We start from the raw sequence: 15,830 nt of genomic DNA on the forward strand, positions 1-15,830 counted from the left end.
TAACAATATCTTTCCATTCATTTTTCACCGAGGCGTGGAAGGCAGAGCAGTTGGCAGTCATGAATGGAGCCTTTGCTCTGCCCCTACCTCTTTGGCATAGCTAACAGGATGGAGCAGTACTGTGTGCTGGATATGACCAGTGGAGATAGCTCTTCCTTTTGCTTTTCCAGGCCAGGTAGGAGCCAAATTGTGCCCACAACTATACAGTGTCTGTTTTATGAGATATAGGATTACAATTCATCTATTTACCTGTGTTGAGTTTTTTTTCTAAAACTCTAACTGCTGTTTTCCATAACTTAAAATACAGGATTAAGGCAGATATTTTCTACTTAAGATGTTGTGTTGTTTGTTTGTTTGTTTGTTTGTTTTCTACAGTATCAAATAAAATAAATAACTGATGATATACAAGTTTCCATCTGTTTCATTCCCACAGGCTAGGGAAAGAAAAGACAAAGCACTGTATTTTATAGAGATGTTACAGAGGTTATTTACTTCATCTGCTTTAGACTATGCTGGATTTCTAGCTTAGGTGTGTTAAACTTAGGAACCTAAATGCTGCATATAATTGAGGGAAAGAGATAGTTGCATCTAAGTGCTGTATATTATCTGAGAAACAATAGTGTGAAAGATCTTAAGAACTGCCAGTAATGTGTCGATTAGAGAATTTACACGTATTATAACTAGAGCTGCAGTAAATGGATGAAAAACTTTAAGAAATTTTTAATTCTATTAGATAATTTACTTAGAGGAGTCGGGCCTTTCATATGTTTTTAGAAACAGAGCATTGGCACCCACACTGTACAAACTTTGGAATTTCAGATCTTAAATACAAATACATTCATCATCTGAGAGGCTTTATTTTCCTTCATATAGCTTAGTTCAAATGATCAGGCTTTTAAAAATTCTATAAAGTAAGGCTTTTGAAATTAAATTGGTTTCTCACGTTGGTATAGTTCAAGCTACAGCAAGTTACTTATTAAATGCATTTTTAAATTTCAATACGGTTATTCCTGTTGACTTCATCAAGATGACTGATATTCAGCTGTAAGCAAATGCTTAACAACTTTGCTTGATCAGAACCATTGATGGCTAGGTTGGAGAAGAGGAGGTCTCAAATCAGTCGTCTGATTTTGAAGAATTTCAGACTTGCCCTTTGATAGATAAATAACCTCAGATGTTAAAACACTGAAGTGTGCCACTTTAAAACCTAAAGCTTGCAGCTTTCTTGCTAGAAGCAATTTGTTTTGCTGTTTTGCTTTCAGCTTATGTATTATTTCAGAGCTGATCAAAAGAATTGGTAGCAAAGTGTGAAATAAATTGTACTTCTAAATAAATCGATTTAACATTCCTTGGTGCTTTAAGTGATTTTAGTAATATTAATATTTAAAATATTTCTGTCTGAAATCTTTTTATGACTACATATAGCAATAATGGCCACCCTTTCATTCTGCTGTTTTTCATATTAGAATATTACACAGTAAACATTGTAAAAATACTATCTTTTAGCACTGAAATGGATGCAAAAGATTTCAAGTGACTATTTGCATGTAAATGACTCAAGTTTTATTCAGTCAATAAAAACAGTCTATTAATTCTTTTACTACATTTCTCACATGGGTTAAAATTTAAAGAATATGAGATTTTCAGCTGAATGAGAACTTTTGCTTGACTTCTATATACATATGCAGAAAAAAAATTAGCTGACTTACATATTTTGCATACCTTCCTAGTTTCTCTAATATTTTTCCATAGTGCTATGCAAATCTAAGGGTTTGTTTGTTTGCTTTTAGCTAGGAAAACTTTTTGCAATTAAAAATATTAGTTCACAAATGGACTAGATATTAATAAGCACAAAGGAGGATATTTATAGGTACTTTGTCTAAGAAGTAATGAGCATTGAAGCATGCACAGGCATACAGTACAGTTATTAAGGTCTTAGGAGGCTACGGCAGTCTGACAGCCAGGTACATTCATGTAGGCACAGCAGCATGATAAAAGCAGTCCAGACATCTGGATCACAGTGCTGCTAATACAAAAACATTTCTGAACAATTCATATAGTTGCACTTACCCAAATATCCAGTCTTGTCCACCCCTTTCTCATTTCTTTCTCCGCCTTTGCCTTTGTCTTTTATGTGCCTGTAGAATCTCATTTTTCCTTTACAAGTCACCTCCATCTGCTTATGTGTCAGAGTGGCCCTCATGCCACACATCATATTGAGGAATTCTCAAGATGAAGGGCTGTATTCACATCACTACCTCTGTCTCAGCACTGTTTCATGCTTGTCACTGCTCAGCACTCAGCGCCACACTGACTTGTTTTGTCAATAACCATTTATTTGTTGCTGGAATAGTAGCAACCATTACATCTGACCTCCCTGTTTCATCAATTATGGATAGATTATTGGATGTGAACATCTGCAAAAGCTTGCTGTTGAACTTACCTCCTGGCTGGGATTAGATAAAGTATTAAACTGTTGTTTATTGTCAAGCCAAAACTCTACTGGGAAGCCAGGGAATTCCAAGACTAGCAGACTCTCATCAGCAAGTACCAAAAATTGTTTAGTATTGCCACCGTTTCCCATAAGATCGTAGCCATTTATTATTTACACTTATTACTAGTTGTTATAACATACTTGATAAAAGCTCTTGGCAGGCATAGTGTTTCCAGCTATTGTCACATCTGTCAGGATGGAAAGGATACATAAACTGTTTTTTCCTCTTATATTGCTGTTAAAGGGTAACAGATGAAGCTTCTTCACTTCAGACTGTTAAGCCATGCTTTATTTTGAAGAAATATGCCAACAATGGCTGGTTTGGAAAAACATTACGTTCCAGTACTAAATAAAGATTGCAACAACCTTTACTAGAATAATGTCTCTTGCAGTAAAGGCTTCAAATTGTACAATAATAATAAATGAGAATACCTGGCTTTGAGGTTTGGGTAGGTTTTTACTCTAAAGGACCTCGCTGATTTATTATTATTATTATTTTAATAAAACTATGAAGTGAAGTATAGTAAATAGTAAGATGATGACTACATTCCTACAAAGTCATAGATATAGGGAATCAGAATTAATATTACTATAAGGGGTACAGAAGGCCAGAATTAACAACAGTAATACAGAAGAAGTAAGAAAGATGAGGACAAAAGTTAACATTTATTCAATCATCTGTACATTTCATGGTTTTAAAGTTTCCTGTGCAGCAAAACATAGCATTGACGGTGAACTTCTGACCTCATGGAAGTCAATAGAAGCTTGAAATGGTTTTGTGGAGAGTTTTTTTAATGAGTTGCTTGTATTTACATATCGTCCATTAAGAACTGAAGCAAAACAACTGTTCTCTGAATATTATGTGAAGTGTACAAACATACTTGATACAGACCTAGAACCCTAGATCTTATCCTGATAGACTATTAAGAAATGAGTGAAACGTTAACCTCCCTAGGGTTGTAATCCATCAAGCAGATATAGCCATAAGTAAATTGAGGCATGTATGGCTGTGCAACTTTGTAGAGCACCAGGGTAAATATTACACTTGATGGCCAAGTATAATGGGAAGGAAGAGGAGTGTATGGAGCAATTAATTCTCCAGGAGAGTGTCCTCCAGGCAACACCTTAGTAATAGCCACGTACTAACAAAAAGTCTACGCGCTAGCAAGAAGAATTCTGCCAAATCAGGGATTACTCCCCCTTTTCTCAACATGGCATTCAGTTTTAGTATCCCTTAACTGTGAGCATGCAGACAGTCTAGCATACTGTTTCTGGATGCTCACTGCACCTAAATACATTCAGTGTTTAGCAAGGTGAGGCCTGCCATTCAGTTGACGTTGGTGTTATTATTTTCCCGGGATTAACAAACTCTACTATAATCAATACATTAAATGAACAATAAAATTTTCTTATTGCTGTTTAACCTCCCTCATACTGTTTTTGCCAAAATAAGGATACATCTGGATTTGTATTGTGGAAGTCTTTGACCTTACTCAGGATAGCCATGGGCATGTTCACCACTTGAAATGTGGCGATTAAGACTGCACTGGTATCAAAACATAATCCAAATGATTACAATAAGGGTAAACTCTGATTATAAAGCAGGAAACTTAGATTCAGAAAACTGGGGGAAAGAAATCCAAAAAATTGTGTTAGTATTCTTTTATAAATAAAATGCCCTATAGCTCCATGTGCAATGGAAGTCTCTCGCATAGAAAGAAAATAAAAATAAAAATAAAAAATGGCAGTTTCAGGAGGAAACCTGAGAAATATGAAGAAGAAATTAAAGCCAAAGTAGTTTTCCTGCAGAATACTTTTGCGTCTTATAGAACCTCCTTATAAGTGGGGTTCGTAAAAGAATCTGCAGTTGAATGAATGTATATGCCCTCTCTCTGTTGTGCAGGTACTTCAGCCTCCAAAAGCTTGGCAGATTCACTGTGTAGTGAATTCAGGATCATACAAAAGATGCAGAGGGCAACTCTGTGACAGAACCTGTGATTGATTTTTCTGTTGATCTAGAGTGGATGAAGTGTCAGAATTGCAGCATGAGCTGTTTAAAAATCCTCACTGTACTTTTAAATATGCATTTAGGGGGAGCTAAGGGAAGGAGTTTGTGAAACTGCAAAATGCCAAGCATACAGCTCTATTGTCTTTTATTTTCACTGGACTGTATGGAAAAGATTATTTAGTGGCAGGTAGGGCAATGTGTTTTTTTCTGAAAGTACGTAAGAGGTACTAAGTGGTATGAGGCCAGGAGTCTCACTCGATTGCATTGTCTGTCTACCAACCCCTCTTGCTGGCTCCAGAAATATTACTGTCAGGTGCTGCTACCCAGGCTGGGCCCCGGCCTGTTACTGCAGTGCCTGTCAGAAGTCATTAGCTAGTGATCTCTTTGACTAATGGTGCGGTTGATTGTCTGATTCATGTTCAAGATCTGTAAATGAGGCAGAAGCATCTTTACTGCTCACCAGCTGTGAAATGGCTAAACAGAGATTTTCAGAAATCAAAATAAATGTATTTCCAATAAAGTTTGACAACAATATCAAGTGCAAAGCTGAGAGCAGAACTATGTTTTTGCGGTTTTTAAAGTTACAGTATTATAAATCAATATCATCCCATCACATTTTTGTCAGAGTAATGTATTTTACCAAAATGATAAAATACTGGCAGGAACATTAATCTTGTGTTGACTTGGATAGACATTCTTTATTCAACATAAATTCATACCTTCGATTTTTGCTCTTGCATCCATTATGCCCAGATGTACATATCAAGATTTAGCAAAGCCTACATCCCATTTTTTGAGTCCTCAGTATACGCCAATGAGGTGTGTGCTTGTATATTTACATATATATAAAAGGGCTGTAGGTGTGGCAACAATGAAAAATAAAAGGTGAGATTTTGGGGAGGGGTTGGTGTATGTCCTTGGATGTCTTTAAAAGATGTTTAGACGTAGAGCTTAGTGATATGGTTTAGTGGAGGTCTTGTAAGTGTTAAGTCAGAGGTTGGACTCGGTGATCTTGGAGGTCTCTTCCAACCTAGATGATTCTGTGATTCTGTCTTATGCTAATGGCATAACCCCAGGAGGGTCACACTAACATAATGCTGAGGTAACTGAGAAGGAAATTTATTTAGGTTTGAGATCTGACTGATACTTTTCTTGGCAGAGGAGGCAAATGTGAAATTCAGCACTTCCCAGAGAATTAGTGCAAGAGCTGTGCCACAAACAGGTTCTGCTTTGAGGACTTAAGCAGAGCTTGTTACTTTGCTTTATTTCTATGCTATAACAAATTGTAGCCACAACAGACTTGCAAAGGAAGAGGGTTGTTTTTGTAAACAAATAGCTGCTTCCATAGTAGCTATCCTCCTTCCAGATGCACCCATATCCAGCTTTTTGTGCTAAGCAAAACAAGAATTATTTTTGATTTTTCAATTTCCTTTTTTTGAAGTGATAAAAATTATTCCTCCCTCTCCCCTCTTTTACCTGTATATGCCAAAAATAATAGTGGATGGCATTTAGAACAGTTATCTGTAACATGCAAGGCAAAGTTGAAGTCTTCATTCTGCCACTTTCCCAAATCCTGCATGAATGAGAACAGGTACTTGAAACCCAGTGTTCGTTTTTGTATTTGAGTTTGAATTTCACTTTATTTTTTTTAACCCATGTTTCCATTGTGGACATACAAAAGTAGGAAATTTGAGACAGTTCTTGTGCTTGGCCACATAGAGCCAAAAATGTAATTTGTGACCATAATCAGTGCAGCTTTTATCATTTTTATTTTGTTACTTACCTTTTTTTTTCTGAAGTCAAAACATACATAATTATTATCTGTTCAACTGTATATGTTCTGTGATCTTTTCCCACTAGTTTGTAGGAGCATCAAGCTCTCTTTGAAACAGTATGGCAGTTTTATAACAGGGCGAGCCTAGCATCATCAGGATAAAACTATTGCAACAGCTTCTTTCCTCAAAACTCTTGGTAGATTATAAATAAATAAATCTTCCCTTCAGTAACTTTAAATCTCTGCGAACTGTCTGACTTTCAGCCAGATTTGTGTAATACCCAAACCCACTCTTTAAATGTATGTTAATAGTACCAATTCTTACATAGTCCCATTCAGTATTTCTTTACACAATGTTCTATATTTTTATTTGCATTTTCTTACCAGGAGGAAAATTACCACGATGACATTTTAATGCACAATATTTACTATGTAACACTGGAGCAGAAGCATGTTCCTTTAACAAGTAGATTCTTGTTCTGAATCAGTTTTTCCATCCTTTTTTCGTAATGACAGCTGTATTCCCTAAGACCACAAATGCAGTAAAACTGCATATTCACTCTGCACATTTGTGTAGGAGTTTTCAGCATTAATTATTGACATGTTCCACCTCTTCTTTGGATGTCACTGTCCTCTGCACAGATTGGCAAGAATATACATATTTTTTCAGAACCTGTTTCTGAGCTATACTTAGGTCTAAATCCCAAACAACTTTTCGTGGGAGCATATAAATTCCAATAGATCGAAACAGTCAGTGTTCCCAGTATTTATCCACTTGTCAGAGAACTGAGAGATGAATGGCCCAGCCATGCCCACTCTGAACTCTCTTGTCACAAGCATGTCTTTTCTTATATGGTATTCATAGGAACCCAGATAGATGGACTGGTTGTTAATATCCCATGAAAATAAAGTGGGATGTTTTCGTGTCCATTTGGTGTTTTCAGGGTGTTCACAGATTCTGGCAGAGATCATTGCATCAATTCCACTTGATTTGCCAGCATGCAAATTCTATAATTTGTTTGTTTTAATTAAATCAAAATTGTACTGTAAGTACAAGAGGCTTTGGGTTAAGTCCTCTAATGCTAACGTGTTAATCCACTGTTTTATCCTGCTCTACTTCTTTTTCTATCCTGGGTGCTGAAGGTGAGGCATGCACCTTAGGTGATGAGGCCCCTTTTCACATCCTCCATATAAATGAATACTGAGCAAGTATAGCCTAAAGGGCACTAGCACTACACAGCTCCCTTCCACCAAGAATGCGTCCTTTTCTGTGTCCCTACCTACTACCTGAAGCTGGAGGAGTTATTTGCAATGAAGACATAAAGAGTACATTTTCCATTGTAATCTGTGCAGATTTCCTCCCTTTCATATAGATGATTTAATTATTTTTATTTCATCGTTGTTAATAATGAAATGTCAAATTTGTGTAGTAGTAGTAGGCTGGGACTAAAATGGGTGTTATTCATTAATATGAATGAATGAGTTTGCTTATTTCTTTATTTACTTATTTTTAGCAGCTGTTGCAGAGACATAGTAAACCAACTTTTTATTTCAGCTGCCCTGGCTATGGCACATTGGCACATTACTTTTATCGGCCTGTATTATCAGAAGGACAGACTGCAGGCCTTCACAACTGTGTGTATGCATTCAGTTTAGGGCCAGGTCTGAACTGATATGACAAGTTCCTAATAGTAGTGCCTTCACTCTCTTTGTCATATCATTCATCGATAACCCAATTGACAATGACCTTCAAGTACAGGATGCAATGCTGATGTACATCAAACACAACACTGATAAGAAAGTACTTGAGGGAAGATAAATCGTCTGTTGTATATTAATAAGCCATGCTTTTTGTAAACCCAGGGCTTAATTAATTAATTATAAGTGCCTTGTCTGGCAATACACCTAAGACCTTCAAGAGCTAGGAAATCTGAGTAATGGAAACAATAGTAGAAATGGTGACATCCATAGCGTTAGCACATGCAAGATGTCTTCTTTTGAGCCATGCACTTTGCCAATGACAGCGAATGCAGTCTTAATAGAAAGTGTCCTATCTTTTACCTCAGCATAAATAGGCATCTTGGGGCATGTGGGATACTGTCATATGTCCCTGTGCATCTCCCATCCCCCTTCAAAGCTGGTAAATGACATTCACTACTCCTTTCTTGGAAATGTGCAAAAAGGATTTCCATAGATAGTCTTTGGAGATTTCCTGTGTTCTCATGTGTGTAATAGGTTGGGTCAAGCAACAAAAAGGGAAGAAGGAAAGAATACGATTTAATTTTATATGTATTCTCCCTTCATCACCATTGGAAAAAGAAAGGATGAAAAGAGAAATTATGCAATACAGGTGACGTCAGTGTTAAATTAAATTAAGATCATATGTTTTTATGCAGCAGCTGTAAGCCTTCAGTTATGGGAGAGCACATGATAAGAGAATATATTCACAACAAATACTAACAGATCACTAGTGTGCACGAATAATTAGTCATAAATATAACAAAATTATCTACAATATTTTAAGTCAATCTGGTTTAAATGTGCAACCTATAATTTATTCAATTCTTATGCATCTGTATTGTACTAAAAAAAGTTCTCATAGTGACACTTTAAAGAAAGAAAAATAATATTAAATTGTATTTCAGTGTATTTTGCTACAACTCTGATTGCAAAGAACATAGTCTTAAGGTATTGATTCATAGAAATTCATAAAAACAGCCTCTTGAAATCTTTTAAATTATGGATAAGGAAATTTATATCATGAATTAGGAAATATCTCTGGTTTTTGCAAAGCACCAAAATGTAGGGATTTAAATGCAATTTTTATCTTTTTAATTCGTAATTATTACATAGTTTCAAACAACTATGAGTAATGATCAAAAACCTAGTCTTATTACAATTAATTAAAAAACAAAGTGTAGGTGGAAAAACTTTAATTTTGTTTTTCATGTGGACACAGAGATTGGAAAAAAAAATGTGAAAATGCTTAGCATTGTATTTATTGAGTTTTATTTTCCTGCTTCACAGATTTTGAACACCTCTGTAAAAATCTTCACAGCACTGTGTGATTCTTCTGGCCTAGGAAGAGCATATGAAATGATAGCCAAGATCCTCGTAAGGTAGGTTAGCATATCCTTGTCTGGCTGTCAGTGCAGATTCATTCAACTGTGAAAGACTTAAATTGTTAGAGGTCTGTCGCTTCCCATTACTGACTGCTTAAATTTTAAGCAGTGCCCTTCTTGCAGTAAGTGACCCTTTCATCGAAAGTTATTTTAAGCTGGTACAATTTTTTTTAAGTGTATGATCCAAAGCTTTTCTTTACCTATAAACTGTAATATGCACTTTTTATTATTATTTCCGTATTTTGAGAGCTTTTTTCATTTTTTTTCTCACAAGTTTGGGATAGATTTTGCTGAAAAATAGAAATCTAGACATACTTTCCAGGTTAAAAAAGAAAAACTTTAAGAACATAGCATGTTTAAGTAGGTGCCCCACTGTAATCTTTCCAGACTTCTGTAAATTTCCATTTACTGTTCTACCTCACTTTTTCTGTGGAGGCATTTCTGTTTAGTGCATGTTTAACTAGACATATATTTGTTGCAAATAGGACAGAATCATAGAACTGTGGAATCATATATGTTGGAAAAGACCTTCAATATCACCGAGTTCAATCATCAGACAGACCTACTGAGTCCAATGACTAAACCATGTTCTTTAGTGCCATAAAAGATGCTTGTCTTTGTTTTCATTTCAACATTTGGTATTACAAACTTCTTCCAGGTGAATTATTTTGTAACTACTCTAAGTTCTTACACAAATAATTTTGACATAAAGCAGTATAATGCAATTATCATGACATCAGAAAAAAAAAGATATTAAAGGGAAAGTTGCAGTTTATCCTTCACTAGTCACATGTTTGTGGACTTCAGTGCATGTGACACATGATAGAAAGCAGCAAATTGTTTATTGAGGAGGACTTGCCACCAGATTTAATTCATTGTGTGGAGCGTTGACCTTTCAGTGCATATAGGGATCAGCCACAATCAGCTCATTTCATTTCTATGATACGCAGTTCATGGCTGTTCATATTCTGAGCTTCCTAAATAAGCACACAGGATAAGATGTTGAAAAAGCTGCAAAACAGACTTAGAAGACCATGTCCAATTTTCAGAACTGACTTAAGCTTAACTGAGAAAGAAGTAGTTGGTGGGACACCAAGTTGCAATGCGTGACTTTACATACTTGGCTCCCATGGTACAGTGAAACAGTAAAAGTCAGGTGTCAGAGCTCTCAGAAGTATTCACGAGTTCCTTGTATTTACAAAAAGCAGGAGTCTGGGTAGAGGGTGGCCTAAGATAGCCAAAAGGACATACCAAGATATCTGTGTATTAATTTCCTCTCTCTGATTTAGGTATTCTGGAATAAGAGCACCTGCATTTATTTAGCATAAAGCCCAGTGAGGCCAAACACAAGTGGTGGATCCTAGAAATCAATACTAACACCAATACTGAATAATATTTTTGTCAATGACCTGGATGATGTGACCAAGTGCACCCTCAGCATGTTTGCAGATGATACAAAATAGGGCAGGAGAGGCTGATATGCTGGGTGGCAGGTTGTGCTGCCATCCAGAGGGATCTCTCCAGGCTACAGAAACGGGCTGGTGAAGTCACATCAGGAGCACTGCATCCATTCTGTCTCCCAGTACAAGAGAAGCATGGACATGGTGGAGCAAGTCCAGCAAAGGGCTGCAGAGATGTTAAAAGGACTGGAGCATCTGTCCTCAAAGGAGAGGCTGAGAGAAGGCTCAGGGGGGATCTTACCAGTATCTCTCAGGCAGCAGTAAAGAAGGCAGAGCCAGGCTTTTCTCCATGGTGCTCAGTGACAGGACAAGAGGCAATGGGCACAAATTGAAATACATGAGATCACGTTTAAACACAAGAAAAAAAAACAAATTACTGTGAGGGTGAATGGTGAAACAGGTGAACTAGAGAGGTTGTGTAGTCTCCATCCTTCAAAAATTACTCAAAATCCTACAGGACACGGTCCTCCTCTGTTTGACTCTGCTCTGAGCCAAGCAGATGGACTTGATGATATCCAGAGGTCCCTTCCAACCTTAAATATTCTGTGACTCCATTATCTTTCTCTTAAGCAGTCCTTCTAGATTAATTCCTTTTTGCTGTGTAATGCTCCCTAATAGAAAACTTTCTGTAAACTAATATGATGTTTTTTCCAGACAAACTTACTTTTCAAAACTCAATGGCAGAATTTTTCATAAACAAGATTGTGCTGGTTTAGTTCGTTTGTTCTTCCTTACTGCTTGGAGGAGAAGAGGGTGTAAAAAAAACAGTTTAATGTAATTAAAAAAAAAAAAAAAAAAAGCTAAAGAAAAGAGAGGCTTTTAGATTATTAGTTAAATATACAAGTTTCTGTTTATCTTACTAAACTTTTGGATATTTACTTGTCTGACATATAGCAAATGAGTCAATTTCTGGAAAGTTTAGAAAATATTGGATGAATGCATGAATAATTACTGTTGGTGACACAGTCTCCAGACTCAGCTAGATCACTTTTTACATTTTTTTTTTTTTTTTTTAACCTGATCTAAAAAGATGACTGGGACATGTTGGAGAAAAGTGGCTGAGCCCTCCCTGATGGCTCAGAAATTGTCTATGTCTTTGGATTTTTTTTTGAAATCTTTGCTGCAGATGTTTCCACAGACCATGGCAAACTGAAAATCTTTATCATGTGCATTTAGGCATGTCATTTTCCAGGGAAAAATCTGACATAATAGCATCATGTTCTTGACTTATTCTGCCAGTGTCCACCATGGTAATGACTTCTTGTGGACAAATGATTTATACATCCAATTCAATCACATGAGCAATCCTATAAAAGGTGCATATTTTCATAAAAGTCTAATAGGGGTAAAAATCTCATAGGGCATTTTAGCATGAAACTGGAAAATGAGTTGCTGTAGATATGTAATCTCTTCTGCTGAAGTCATCATAACTGTTCTGTGGGATCATGAATGGCTATATCTATAGGAAATTGCATTTTATGCATTTAGAAAGGTGATGTCTAAGGAGATAGAAAGTATATGGCTGTATAAAATAACATGTAGATTTTGGAAGGAACTATAAAATATTAGTTATTTGAGTAGGAAAGACCTGTTTATCATGTTATCAGGTCTTGTGCAGGATAAAGTGTTCCAGTAATTCTTCTAGCATACTTTAAATATCTCAAGCAGTAGTGCTTTTAAAAATACTTCCTTCAAAAGCTTGTTGAAGTGTACCAAATGACTGCTAGTTGGTGTAAGCGAAGTTCTAGCTTTGAGAAACATCTTTCCGATACGTATCAAATTGATTTCTGTTTGCCTGAAAGACATTATATGCCCTAGCAATTTTTATATTTTCTACACATGGAACATAAGCTTTTATGTGAAATATAAAAAGTGACCAAAAATACATGAAAACATTTCTATTAATTCATGAAATTAAGAAAACCTTTTTACATTTTCTCCTGTCACTGATTCCATTTGCTTTATTACTTTCAGCCTCTAGCCCACAAACTTGGTGGCACAATCAACAAACCCCTCAGTGGCTGTTTCATCCCTGCTCTATTTGATTTCTGCACTCTGAGTAAATGATTAAGTTTTCATGCATTGGTTCAACCAAAATCTATGTTCACTCAACCACATCCTTTATTGATTACTTCTACTGCAAACAGTAGGCCAAGTGTGATATACATAATTGGACAGTTGTCAGGGGATGTGGGTGTTAACAGTCCTGTTTTCCCAATTGGAAACTGGAATCACCTTGATACACAAATATTCTGCACTGTTTCATTCTCATTCCTTGGACCGAGGAGTCCTTTTCCTCAGAATATATGTTTTTAACTCTCAAAGGTCTGGTTGAATGGATTTAATGATTATACCATATAATATGCTCTTCAAGTTGCACCTGTGCACTGCATATAGAAAACTAGAAAAACTGGAATTAATATTTGTCTAACACTTTAACCTTGTCCTTTAACTTATATAAATCATATGCTGGATTTCTGTGGGGAAACATTTGATTTTCTCTTCTTAGGAAAGAAAAAAAAAAAAAAAAAAAAAAAAAAGATTTGAAAAAATATGTTTCTAATTCTAAAATTTAGATTTTTTTTGACATTTTGTAAATGTTTACAGTAAAGTATGTTTAATATTTTCATATTAAATACATAAGTTAGGAAATTTTATTAAATCCAGCTCTGCTGGCTGACAACTAAGCTTTATAGTAGCATATTCATGAATACTTCAAACACGTTAGTTTCCAGTGTTTTAGCATCCTTTTGTAGCAGTCTAGATCACTTCAGTCACATAATCACTGCAATATTGTAAATTTGCAGTGATGCTTTACTGTGTTTCCTGTGCAATGGAAGGCTCTGTTATATTATTATAATTACTCTGTTTCATAAGACAGGGAATTGCAGACTTCTGCCAGATTTTGAAAACACATATCATTAACATAGTTTATAATAAAAAACAAAATATAAATAAAACCCAGACAGTCATTTGCTGCAAGAATATAACCTGAAGGTGTTTTAAAATAGAAAATAAATCACAGTTCTTTATCACTTACAGAAACTTTTGTTTCTGTGAGTTTCTTAATTAAGAGACTGTATTTTCTGTCTGGCTTGGTGGCTTGACATTTAACATGCTGCACTCCTCCATTAGTGACTCAAGTTCATGGCTAATATTGAGGTCAGCTGCAGTAACACTTCAGCCTTAAAGGGAAAAAGAGCGTAGTACCTTACTTACAAGGCAAACCCAGATGTCTATCTTATATCTTGTAACCATATGGCAGAGATCTTATATTGTTAGTGTGCACGGCTTTATTAAAAAAAAAAAAAAAAAAGGGAAATCTGCAAATGTTATTGTCAAAGTACATTAGCCAATTTTCAACTTGGATTCAGCTGTGACCTTGGGTTGCTCTGATCTCTCTGGGATTTGGAGGTGACACCTGCAATCCACAGTTTATAGGTTGCCCTGTGTGACTCCAGCAACCTTTGATCCACCCAGCCAAAGTGCAGCATTACACCTGAGAGAAGGCTGTCAGCCCAGACTTAAGAGACAGCACCGTATGGTGCTGCTGCTGTACCACCAGGGTTCTAGAGCAAGAAATGGCACCTCTAAATGACAGGAGCACAAAAAGTCTTAATGGCAAGCTAGCACTCCTACTTCCTACTCTTCTCAGGATGTGAGGTCCAGTTTCAGGATGTGAGGTCCAGTTGTACTGAAAATGTCATCAGCTGTTCAGTAGAAGAAAAGTATTAAAATAATGGAAACTCCAAAAACCCTGTAAAATCATCACCTACGTTTTCATTCTTGCCCTTAAAAATGGCACAATTTTCTGAAGAAAACTTCTGTTTCTCTCAAAGGAGTTTCTGCCCTCAGATATTCCATGTGGATTAGTCTCATTGGTTTCAGTACAGGTAGGGTCTAGACACCCATATTGAAACTACAATCCGTATTTCACCATAAAGCAGATGAGCCATCACAAAGTAGAATTGATTTGGAACAGGGGGATAGATCTGCAGTCTTTGGAGAAGCCATCTGGGTGAATAAATACTTTTGTTCCTTGTCCTCTGCTTTAGTCAAGGAAAAGTGGCTGAAACTCTTACGTCCTTGGAAGAGTTTATGAAGGTTGCTGAGGATACGCATCTAAGCCAAAGCCTGGTGGATGCATGTGTATTGCTTGGGAACATTTACAATGAAAGAGTAAGTACTGGCTGTAGTAACGATGTCAAACAATTGAGTTTAACTCATAAAAATCTGCTTTTGCATATGAGGTGACCAGCAGAGTTTGATCCAGATATTGTATCTTATAAGAGTTACCAAAGGAGAAAATAATGTGTGACTAAAAACGTGCCTTAAGTTTTTGGGTAGGGTGAAAATTTCACAACATATTTAATACATGTGATATCATTCTAGAATGGGTGAATGAAAATTCCAAGTTCAGATCATAAGAAACTTTCAGTGTTGTGAAAATCATGGATCAATTATTTCGGTGTATATCATACATTGAAAACAATCCTTTTTTTAAATGAATTTATACTATTACTGTAAATGAATATGGAGTCTTTAATCTTAGCTTGGTTTCCTCTTTACGTTCTCTCAGCCAAATTTATGAAATGGGTGCCAGAAGCAAATATTTTGGCAAAGATCTGTGTCAGTAGTAAAAGGGTTTTCTGTTCTTTTTACCTCCATCTAGCTTGACAGCTTTGATTTGGCTTATTTAATTCAGATAATGCTAAGGTAGGGTAGGGACAACTAAGAAATTCCCTTTATTGTGGTTCCTAAGGTTTTTTGAACCACTTTCTGAGCCACATGCCAGTCTCTGAATTGTCTTTCTTGGGTGGACCCTGCAGAAGCAGCAGTTCTGTTGGCAGCCTGCCTGGGTAGCAGCTTCCCCGTTCACTCAGTGCAGTGCAGCCTCCAAAGACACAGAACTTGCACTTGGCTTTTGTAATCAAAAGAGTTAAAAATACAGGTGCAGAAGTGAAAGATTGAT

At 36.2% G+C, this 15,830-nt stretch overlaps 1 protein-coding gene across 1 annotated transcript in view; it reads left to right on the top strand.

The window, feature by feature from the left end:
• The window catches only part of TTC29 (tetratricopeptide repeat domain 29), a gene marked incomplete at both ends in the record, with an annotated part of 109,981 nt that overhangs the window by 54,729 nt on the left and 39,422 nt on the right, over window positions 1-15,830 (top strand). The window contains 2 exons of the mRNA XM_082759540.1: window positions 9,304-9,395; window positions 14,914-15,037. Coding sequence (XP_082615666.1) covers window positions 9,304-9,395; window positions 14,914-15,037 — 216 coding nt within the window. The remainder of the gene's footprint in view (window positions 1-9,303; window positions 9,396-14,913; window positions 15,038-15,830) is intronic.

The sequence above is a fragment of the Aythya marila genome, assembly GCF_965140915.1.
Source record: "Aythya marila genome assembly, chromosome: 4".
NCBI classification, from domain to species: domain Eukaryota; kingdom Metazoa; phylum Chordata; class Aves; order Anseriformes; family Anatidae; genus Aythya; species Aythya marila.